The sequence below is a fragment of the Procambarus clarkii genome, chromosome 16, assembly GCF_040958095.1.
Source record: "Procambarus clarkii isolate CNS0578487 chromosome 16, FALCON_Pclarkii_2.0, whole genome shotgun sequence".
Taxonomy (NCBI): Eukaryota; Metazoa; Arthropoda; class Malacostraca; order Decapoda; family Cambaridae; genus Procambarus; species Procambarus clarkii.
Window position 1 is genome coordinate 13,002,940 of NC_091165.1, and position 12,443 is coordinate 13,015,382.

General features: G+C 41.8%; 1 protein-coding gene across 1 annotated transcript in view; it reads right to left on the reverse strand.

Moving 5' to 3' along the window:
• The window catches only part of LOC123760071 (uncharacterized protein DDB_G0286299), a 43,211-nt gene extending 31,557 nt beyond the window's left edge, over window positions 1-11,654 (reverse strand). Inside the window, exon 1 of the mRNA XM_045745514.2 lies at window positions 11,484-11,654. Within this exon, the coding sequence (XP_045601470.1) occupies window positions 11,484-11,540 (57 nt within the window). The 5' untranslated portion in view covers window positions 11,541-11,654. The remainder of the gene's footprint in view (window positions 1-11,483) is intronic.
• Window positions 11,655-12,443: the final 789 nt, after the last annotated feature.

The following is a 12,443-nucleotide window of genomic DNA, read 5'->3' on the forward strand; positions in this document are numbered from 1 at the left end:
GTACTATACACACACTATGGTGGGTACTACACACACTATGGTGGGTACTATACACACACAATATGGTGGGTACTACACACACACACACACACACACTATGGTGGGTACGATACACACACTATGGTGGGTACTATACACACACTATGGTGGGTACTATACACACACAATGGTGGGTACTATACACACACTATGGTGGGTACTACACACACTATGGTGGGTACTATACACACACAATATGGTGGGTACTACACACACACACACACACACTATGGTGGGTACTACACACACACACACTATGGTGGGTACTACACACACACACAATATGGTGGGTACTACACACACACACACAATATGGTGGGTACTACACACACACACACACACACTATGGTGGGTACTACACACACACACTATGGTGGGTACTACACACACACACACTATGGTGGGTACTACACACACACACACACACACTATGGTGGGTACTACACACACACACACTATGGTGGGTACTACACACACACACACACACACACACACTATGGTGGGTACTACACACACACACACTATGGTGGGTACTACACACACACACTATGGTGGGTACTACACACACACACACACTATGGTGGGTACTACACACACACACACACACAATATGGTGGGTACTACACACACACACACACACACTATGGTGGGTACTACACACACACACTATGGTGGGTACTACACACACACACACACTATGGTGGGTACTACACACACACACACACACACACTATGGTGGGTACTACACACACACACACACACACACTATGGTGGGTACTACACACACACACACACTATGGTGGGTACTACACACACACACACTATGGTGGGTACTACACACACACACAATATGGTGGGTACTACACACACACACACTATGGTGGGTACTACACACACACACAATATGGTGGGTACTACACACACACACACTATGGTGGGTACTACACACACACACACACACTATGGTGGGTACTACACACACACACACACTATGGTGGGTACTACACACACACACACACTATGGTGGGTACTACACACACACACACACTATGGTGGGTACTACACACACACACTATGGTGGGTACTACAAACACACACTATGGTGGGTACTACACACACACACATTATGGTGGGTACTACACACGCACACTATGGTGGGGTACTACACACACACACACTATGGGGGGTACTACACACACACACTATGGTGGGTACTACAAAGACACACTATGGTGGGTACTACAAACACACACTATGGTGGGTACTACAAACACACACTATGGTGGGTACTACACACACACACTATGGTGGGTACTACACACACACACATTATGGTGGGTACTACACACACTATGGTGGGTACTACATACACTATGGTGGGTACTACACACACACACACACACACTATGGTGGGTACTACACACACACACATTATGGTGGGTACTACACACACACACACATTATGGTGGGTACTACACACACACACACTATGGTGGGTACCACACACACACACACATTATGGTGGGTACTACACACACACACACACACACACTATGGTGGGTACTACACACACACTATGGTGGGTACTACACACACACTATGGTGGGTACTACACACACACACACACACACTATGTGGGGTACTACCTACACACACACACACACACACTATGGTGGCCACTAAAACAAAAAATCGGGTTATGGTAATGGGATCTCGTAGTAGCAGGATGAATTGTGAGAGCCAGTCCACACCTGATACCAGACAGGAAGGGCCGCCCTCTCCACAGGTGTGGGGGACGGCTGTCTCCAAACCTGTATATAGTCTTACGTGAATCAGTTCCCTCACCCACCCATCTTCAGGGTAAAACCTGCTCCTACTTAACTAAAAGAAAGCAAGACGTACTCTAACATGGAAGTTCTTTTACCCCCACAATTGTTCACTTCCCAATACATTATTTTAAGACAGTTTGTGAGATTGTTCCATCCAGGGAGGTTCCAGGTAGCCGGTCGGCCGAGCGGGCAGCACGCTGGACTTGTGATCCTGTAGTCCTGGGTTTGATCCCAGGCGCCGGCGAGAAACAATGGGCAGAGTTTCTTTCACCCTATGCCCCTGTTACCTAGCAGTAAAATAGGTACCTGGGTGTTAGTCAGCTGTCACGGGCTGCTTCCTGGGGGTGGAGGCCTGGTCGAGGACCGGGCCGCGGGGACACTAAAGCCCCGAAATCATCTCAAGATAACCCAGAAAAATCTCTATTACCGCTGCCAGACTAAACTTACATTCTCTCCAGAGCTAAATTTTTAGCGAGGTGAAGGGTGTTGTGTTGACGGGTGTTGTGTGTTGACGGCTGTTAAATGATGAGTAGTGTGATGACAGGTGTTGAGCACGATGGGGAACCAGGCTGGGGTAACTGAGAAAGCACTGAACTAGATAAGGGAGTATCTGAAGGTCGGAAAGCAGAGTGACGGTCAGAGAGGAGGCTTCAGGCAGGAGGAATGTAGTAAGAGGGGGTCCCACAAGGCTCGGTAGTAGTGCAGTGGTCCCAGGACAGCCTTGTGGGACCCCGCTTGTTACACACCTCCTGCGTATAACCTCCTCTCTGACTGTGACGCTTTGCTTTCTGTCCTTCAGATACTCCCTTATCCAGTTCAGTGCTTTCTCAGTTATCCCAGCCTGGTTCTCCATCCTGCTCGACGGTCTTTCATGGGGAGCAGTATCAAATGCTTTATGACAATCTAGGAAAATACAGTCTACCTTGCCTTCATTTTACTGTCATATTTTATTAACCTAGTCATAAAATTCAGTCAAGCACCGAGGCACGACTTTCCATGTCTAAAGTCATGTTGATTGTGTCACATAGTTGGTGAGAGCATAAAGTGGAGTGATGTGTGGTGTCGGGTTTGAGCGGAAGGAGGTATTGTCCATGTACTCAAAGACAATAACTGTCGTCAGATACGATGATAAGATCTCTTGGATTATCAGACTTATTTTGAAGTCCCGTGTATTACATACACTACTCTTTAGAACAGGTGGTTGCCAGGCTGTGCAACACACGGAAGCATTCGCCTCTACTCTTCTAATTCCAGGTATACGTTGATAAATCCTGGGAACAGAATTTTAACCGTGTCTCCTCGGATAGTTGAGGTGACACTTGATTATCAGATATCTCATCTAATTTCAAGTTCCTCTCATAGCCTAAAGTCCATCCAAAGCCTTAATATTTAGAGATATATTGTTTTATTATTGATAAACAGATGGTTATAAGTTTGGGCTGGAGGCGTAGTGCCAATGCAAATACTGTAGTGGTAACTAGAGGAGCATCAGCCTCCGCCTGTAGCTGGGAGCGGAAGGTGCGTCGTAGTGGCGGTTGGTTGGGGGTATGGCGGCTGCCGGCCTCAGCTTACAACATATTTATTTATCAACAATTTTCGTCGTTTTCCAAAACTTTTCGTTTTTTGATAAAGCATATATCTCGATGAGTATTCATGAACAAGGTAAATAGTCTTGTATTTGAGTGTAAAGACAAAAGATAATATAGTGTTTGGTGTGTAGTGAAGTACTCGTGTGTCGTAACTCTTCTTAATAAGTCCCGATGCTACGATCAGTCATCACTAGCCTAAAAGAGCCTTACGTCAGCGCCTGTGGGAAGTGGCGCTAAATTCCCACCAGACCCGCTGGTTGACCACGGCTACAGTACACACTGGTTATAAGCGATACCCAGCTTGCTCACCACTTACAGCCCCGCTCCTGTGCCAAGTAAGTCCACTATGGGATCACCATAGCCTGTGCTACTTGCAACTTTTTGTTCCCAGTAGCTCAATCTAAACAACAACATGCTCACGACTCTACTCTGGTCTCTTCTACACTTTACTCTAAAAACATTGATTGTAACCATGATTGTGCTTGTTTAGACCTATTGTCTTGGTTATAACCCTCTGTCCTGCGTGACAGTGAATACCACCATTATCATCATTTTAATAAGACTTAATTGAAATCCTCAGATTAGGCAAAATTGTAATTCATTTTGTCAATAAAGATGTAATAATAATAATGGATTATATATATGTAATAAAATATAACAAATTTATAATAAACTGTACTCTGGCTCCATAGCATCCCCCCTCCCCTATGTTATTAAGGGCATTATAATCAATTGATCCTGCAATAGTTTCAATAATGTTAATCTGATTTCAGTAGATGAAAGTGGATTAACAAGGACAAAAAAGCTAGTATTCACTACATTCAAGGCTGAGGGTGGGAGATAGTGTAGCCCACGTCCAGTACTGTTGACTGTGGTAATGGGTAACACGACCACACTTGGACTTCAATGACCATAGAACTGGTAGAGGAAATGAGATAAGATTTAGGACAAAAATATGAATAAGAATACAAGGTGAAAGCGTGATAAAGAGTAGGGTCCGCTTTGGATTTGTAATCGAGTTTGATACTGTGAATTGTGTTAATATGTAATATATATTCTCTTCACTTTTCTAAATATTTAATTGCATGACCATGCAATTCTAAATATTTTAATTGCATGACCATGCAAAGGTTTAAATGTGTAGACAAACATTGAAGCCAAGCCAAATCCTAACTATATTTACATAGCTACTTAATAACTAAACCAGGAGGAAACGGGAAAAGCAAAAAATGGCTTCACACACTAGTCGGCCACCTCGAGGAACTTTTCCTGCTGGAGCAAAGCCTGTAGAGGTTACCTCCCAGGAGGATGACCCGGACAGGATGAGGCACAAGTATCTTGAGGAATTTTTTTAAAGCCGGAGTGAAATAGATCAAATCTACACTGATTGGTCTTCTAATCCTACCAATGGTAGGGCTGGTGCAGCATACGCTAATTAGGAATATTTTTCAAAACGGAAATGAAGAAAAACACGTATTGAGAACTATACCTCTTCAACGCAGAGCTGACTGCAATTGTTATGGCGTCAGAATTCCTTGAACAAAACACAAACAATGTAGTGATCTGCACTTATTCAAAAGCACCACTACAAAGCCTTAGTAAAAATCAGACATAAATCCTTGCGATAGTCGTTGAAATCAAGAGAGCTGTGAGAGTACTAACCAATCAAGGAAGAGTTGGAAAATTCCTGTGGATCCCCTCCCATATTGGAATCTGTGTAAATGAACGAGCGGATGCGCTGGCTGCTGAGGGCGCTGACGGAGACCATATTGAATAGTACTTCATACCCAGGACTCTTCTACAAATTAGAGGTATTATCAGGCAACATCGTGACAAGGTAACTGAGGAAAGAAGGTTATCTTGAGATGATTTCGGGGCTTTTTTAGTGTCCACGCGGCCCGGTCCTCGACCAGGCCTCCACCCCCAAGCAGCAGCCCGTGACAGCTGACTAACACCCAGGTACCTAATTTACTGCTAGGTAACAGGGGCATAGGGTGAAAGAAACTCTGCCCATTGTTTCTCGCCGGCGCCTGGGATCGAACCCAGGATCACAAGTCCCGCGTGCTGTCCGCTCAGCCGACCGGCTCCCCGGATAGGAGGATAGAAGAACAAATCGGTGAATCTGTACGCTGGTACAATATTGTTGAAGCTGGCAGTTCCAAGTCATTATGAACAAAAAGGAGGTGGCCGCGGGAGGGAATCAGTAATAGCAAGAATCCATCTTAGATACAAATAACCATGGAGATTCGGGATGGAAACAACAGTTGAGCAGCGGAGTTGCAGAATCTGTGGTGACCTTGACCACTACCTGAGAGAATGTGAACATCTAAGAGACATTAGAACTATGTATAGAATAATAAACCCCACATTGTTTGAGTTAGGAAAATACTGTTTGTTAAATATAGATACTGTTTAAAAAAAAAAAAAAAAAAAAATCCCCCATTTTTGGGGGATGCCCAATAAACTTGTCTCTGGGGTGAGTTTAAATTTCATAAGCGTAATTTAGAATATATAAAATGTTGATGCCATAATGTGACAACTGATTTTTGTTAACTTAGCCTATCGCAAAAAGACTAAATAAAATACCTTAGTATAGATGTAATTGGATTAGGGTAGATATTAATCCCTCTACCTCCCCCATCCTTTCCATTCCCTATGGACATCAAAGCAAGGTAGATATTAAATAATGCTAAACTAGTGCTAATTGTTTTCCTCTCTAAGGGTACCGTTCCTCATGTCATGCAGAAAGCACATTTTTACAACACTAAACGCTAATCTATATCACTAAATGTTAGTAAAATTTTTTATCGAGACTACTTTCTGGCATATACTAATACGCATTGCGTTTCGGGGGCGAACCAACAACAAATTTTGAGGTAAGCCTATATACAGTACAGTATTAAGAATTTGCAGTGAATATGAGGTTTATTCTTAAGCAAGTATAAGACCTGAAACTAATTCTAGTTGCTGATAACACAGCCTTCATTTTGTTAAATACTAACCCAAATGAATAGGGGCAATGCGTGAAACCCCAGATTAGGCTTCAGTGGAAGCCTCACATCCCCTAGAGGATTCAGTTGAATCCCAGGTTGCAATGCTTTTGACCATGTGGTGGTGTAGTGGTGTATGTCGTGGGTTTTGGAGTACCAACCCATGGAAGATCAAATCATATCATCAAGGCTCCTACAGATTTTCTCATTGATACATCAAGTTAATTAATGTGATTTCATTGTGAAGTAAAAATTTTATTATTACTATTAAAGATAAATACCCATAATTGTGTATTTGTGAAATTTATGTAAAGAAATTGTACCAAGTCTTTCGCACTCTCCTGAGCGCTTTGTCATCAAAGTCTGAGTACCTGTATGTGGTTAGGAGAGTTACATCTCAACGACTAATCAAGAGTGACAAATCAAGACAACGACTAATCGAGAGAGTGCAAGGTCCCACTCTATGAAACGGACCCCACTCTAAACCCCATCTCTCCCCCTTCACCCTTTACCCTTGGAGCCCCCCCCCCCTCTCCCTTTCGTTCTTCCAGTTGCTCTCCTCCTCTGCCTCGACTCCCTTACCCCTGGTCTCTTCAACCCGTCCTCCTAATAGAACGTCGCATTTGCCGTATACTCTACTTAAGGCCAAAAATTGTCATATGCTGCTCGCGAAATTTACATACTGTCCCGTTTTCTTTTTTGGGTCCTCAGGTAGGTTAGGATAAGGGGATTTTAATACGACAGTATCTTGACGTTGGGAAACCTTAGGAGGACGGGCTGCTCTTCAACCCCCCCCCCCCCTTCTGCCCCCATCTCCATGATCTCCCTTCGTTCTACCCCTTTCCCCCACTTTCCCAACTCTTCACCCCATCTACCCCTATGTCCCCTAGTCCCTATCCCCTTAGTCATCATTCTTCCCCATGACCCTACTCGTCTACATCTCATTGGTCCCCCCACTTCGTCCTCTCCCAACTCCCTCGTCAGAATATTTATGATTAAGAATCGCTAAAACATCTAAAATTATGCATCTCTCAGAAAATATATTATGATCACTAAAAACTCCAGGGGAATCACATCATATATTTCTCACACTTCATGAAAATCGCATGTGAGTACTTATAAATGATAATATTTATCGTCTAGGGTACAGACCATATGGTCTGGGGGTACAATGTGAAAATATGAAATTCGAAAACTATTTCATTCTTCCATCGAATTCCGTTTACAGAAAAAAAATTCTTCAAAAAAAATGTCAGCATACATTTTTAATATTTTAAATCAACAATATATAATACAATAAAGTTATAAATTCAGAATAATCTCTGTTTGAGACAAAGGTTCACTTGCCAGTTTACATGTAGACTATTACTGGAACTGCAACATGTTTTCAGACCATCACAAATATCTAGATAACTATCCAGGTGGTTTGTGGGGGAGGGGGTGTGGTTTCTCATGGTAATGGATTTGGCCTGAGGACGGGCTCCAGAAAATATATCATATCAGTTAAAACTCTATGGGAATCACTCCATTATATTTCACACAGCAGTGAAAAACACACAGTAAAAAACTCCCTCTGTTGTTTGAGGCTGGGAGCCAAATGCTTGGGACAAACTTTGCAGGATGACTGGTCTTTGTATTGGGGATTGTCATAGGTGTGTTGGTGTCGAGTCCCATGGCTCACCCTCTTTGCACAAAATGGCAAATTGCACTAATTTTTAATTTCAGTAAATACCACCCTCCATCCTCACTAGGATTTATCTAGTATATAATTTTCTCTGTAATTATTGTTAAGTTTCTTGTATAGTTTATTTGGTAATACCATTATGGTAATGGTAATGTTTATTGAAAATGGTTACAAGAATGAAGGGAAAGTAATAAAGAGTAGAGGTGGTGATGAAGGCTCGGAAAGGTGGTGAAGACTAGGGAATATAGTGAAGAGTGGGGAAGGAGAGAAATTGGGGAATATTTCCCCCCTCCCCAATCCCTATTTTAGACCTTGGTAAGTGCAAGATGATAGTAAACTGTGGTTCCTTTTTAGATGTTATGAATATGTCAGGATACCATGCAGTTGCTCAGTTTTCTTTAAGTTACTCTGCTCAGTTCCAGTTAAGTTATTTATTATGCACCCCATATTTATCCCGTGGGCTATGGTGGAAAGGGTTTGTGGCACATAATAGGTTCAGCAACGGAACCTCACAGTTCATTTAGCTAAGCAAATAAATTGTCTCCAAAATTTGCTTACTTTAGGTAATGTATGCACATGACTTGTGCATACCTATCCATTTCATTATGTATGAGTTAATTTTTTTTCATTTGAGTTAAAACTAACGTAGATATATGACCGACCTTAACCTACCCTACCTAACCTAAACTAACATAACTAAGTCAATAATTTATGTTCTTAATATAATATAATAATAATTCAAATAAACCGATTGGAAACTATTTTCTGAAAATAAAAATCACGACCTATTAGGCAAATCGGGCCTTGCATAGTAGGCCGAGAAGTGCGTTCTGGCTACTAGGTACGACACACACACACACACATATATATGCGAACAAGCCTGAATGATCCCCAGGACTATATGCAACTGAAAACTCACACCCCAGAAGTGACTCGAACCCATACTGCCAGGAGCACAATGCAACTGGTGTGTACAGGACACGTTAATCCACTCGACCATCACGACCGGTCAAAAGCTGATGGTAGCCGAGGCTATTTTGCCCATCAGCCCGCCGGCACTCTGATGATTGTTTTCAGTTGCATATAGTCCTGGGGACCATTCAGGCTTGTTCGCATTTGTGTTCCTCACGTGTGTTTCCAATTGGTTTATTTAAATTATTATTATCATATTATATTAAGAACATACATTATTGGCTTAGTTATGTTAGTTTAGGTTAGGTTAAGGTAGGTTAGGTTAGGTAGGTTAGGTTCGGTCATATATCTACGTCAGTTTTAACTCAAATTAAAACAAAATGAACTCATACATAATGAAATAGATAGCTTTATCATTTCATAACAAAAAATTGAAAATATAAATTCTGGAAAACTTGGCTTATTAGGGAAATCGGGCCTTGCATAGTAGGCCGAGTACTGTATTCTGGCTACTAGGTATAACGTGTGTGTTAAAAGAAATGTGCCCAACCATTTCTGTCGTGTCTGGCAACCCGATTGCGAATCGGGAGCGAAGCCAACTGTACTTACGAACCCGTATACAGTATTGCCTGTACATTGCTTCCTGACTGACCCTCTGTAACTGCTTCTTGTGTGGCTAATCTTTGCACTAAGTTTGACGTTTTTCGGGAAATATTAGTTCTAAAGTTAACATTATTTTTAAGGAACCCTTCTAAACAGGTTTTGATAATTGTCATTTCACGGATAAACAGTAACGTAACTAGATTTAACTGCAGCTTTACTAATTACTTGATTATGACTTAGCCTATATAATACTGACTGTTCCGTATAACTTGGAAACTTCGTCTTCGCATAAGCTAATCTAAAATTAATCAAGGTTGTTAGTGCAGTAGTGGCTCCCATCAAAGTACCGCCGTGCCGAGTACCGACCTGTTGCTCACAGATCCTGCACGCAGGTACGCACCTACAAGTCCAACCTCCCACACTTGTAGCCTATCACCCAACAGTCTTTATAAATTTGTTTCATTTCATCGCATAATTATATGCCCTTATGACTGTGTAAAAATATGAAAAACGTATACAAGTTCCAATGTCAGCAACATTCCAACTGCTTGCATGGACGATTGTGTGCACCCAATGTTATGCGAGGTAGGCCTACATCTTTTTAACAGTTTACATTTTCACCAGTTTGGATGATACCCCCTAACACAGTCTTAAAAATTCTCCGCTTTTCTTACATTAAAGAGTTGGGTTGCATGGCCATAAGGTGTGACCTGACGACCAAGGCTAGTCATCAGAATCTGACTGCGGTGTCAAATAAATGGTTGAAAATAGTTGGGTGTAATCCAATGATAAGAATTATTATATTTTATCACAGATGCTATAATCTATATGTTCATTAGATTTTCTACAAGAACATTATATAGCTTAGCAGGATACAAATTCCTTGGGACAATTTTTTTCATTTGGTTATACCGCGCAAAAATTAATCATGTTTGTGATTGCCCTGCATAAACACACTTATTGCGCAACTTAAATATTCGCGTAAATCTGAGCCAGTACTAAAAACAAAGATTAAAGATTGTTTAATTTAACCATAATTTAAAGTTAGACTGCGTATAATAAGCTCAAGTAATAATAATAATAATAATAATAATAATAGATTATTGGTAGGAAAGTGTGAAGCATGACTTGTGATAACTTTACATTCTTACATTAGCGTACCGTTTTATTAAATATTACGTCACAAACGTTAAGGTGTACATATATATACACACACATGTAATTTTACAATAAATATTTGTTTAAATATTGCAATGAATTTATATGATGTTCTGATGCATATATGTGACAGTAAGGAAGGTTTCGGCCATGAACTGGTGCAGGCCGCCTGCAGACATGGACCAAGCGTACCCTCCTAGAAACTAATTATCTATACATAATATACATTAAGACCCAGCCTTGTTCTCTCCTTCGTTATCCTCATCTCACCTAGACACGTAATATCTCCCGCTAGACTTGTCACCTGCTACAAAAAAAAATGAAGCCTGAATAAAGTTTTGGCGGGAATTCGTATGGTGTTGTGGCGGGAAATTTGGTTTTGAAAGAGCCAGGGGCTGGATTGATCAGCAGCGGCGCTCGCCATTTTGCCTCGCTACCTCTCAATTCTAAATTACAAATCCATATTTCATCCTTGGAAATAAGACGATATAATGCCACCAATGTCATCTTTTGGGTTCGGAGAGGGGTTACATGCGGTATTGGTTGCTTATCTCTAAGAGAGACAACAAGACATGATTTTAGAATGTAAGGAAGCTTGGCCGTATTTGGCGAGCCGCCGCTGCTTTACCTCTTTACTGAGCATCGGGGGGGGAAGAATAAAAATAATTTTCCGACTTACCTCTGACGGCGTTCCAACGTTGTTCTCAGCTGGTGCAACGGCGGCGTCGTCCGACATATTGGGTGGTGGTTGGTGGCTTAACTGTGAGACACTAATACGGAGGTGAATTTTGAAGTGTGGCTTGCCTGAGTCTTGGGAGCGTTGTGCGGCGGGCGGGCGAGGGTCACGTGACACTGGGGCTGTTACCGCCACGGCTCCCCCGCCCCGCCACACACACACACACACACACACACACACACACACACACACACACCACACACACACACACACACACACACACACACACACACACACACTTACACACACTACACACATACACACACTACACACACTACACACACTACACTCACTACACACTCACAGCCTACACCTCTCTACCCGCACCCCCCCCCACACAGACACACTACACACTGAAATACACACCCTACACCTCCCCCCTCCCCCGCCACACACACACACTACACTCACTATACACCTCACCCTCCTCTCTCTCCCCACCTCACCTATACACAACTCTACACAACCACACTCTAATCCGTAAAATGTTGATGGATGAGAAGAAGGCATCAAACAACGAGCAGTGACCTTGCAGGATGACCTTCTTGAAATCTATCTACCTTGGACCTTAGCAATAGTGTTCGGATAATATACAGTTGTTACATGATGCTAAGATATAAAGTACATTTTTCAAAAGCATATTCTGTATACAGCTTAGGGAAGCATTCAAATCCTTAATTCTAATTTACGACAACTTAATAAATATCCTCTTCTATACTACAATACATACATCCTGAGTCCACCTCTGAGAGTAATGTGTAACCTACACCTCTCTGTAACATTTCCCACACCATACACCTATGCCTGTATACATGGCTTTTAAGTGTATATATATATATATAATATATATATATATATATATATAATATATATATATATATATAACTATATATATATGTATAT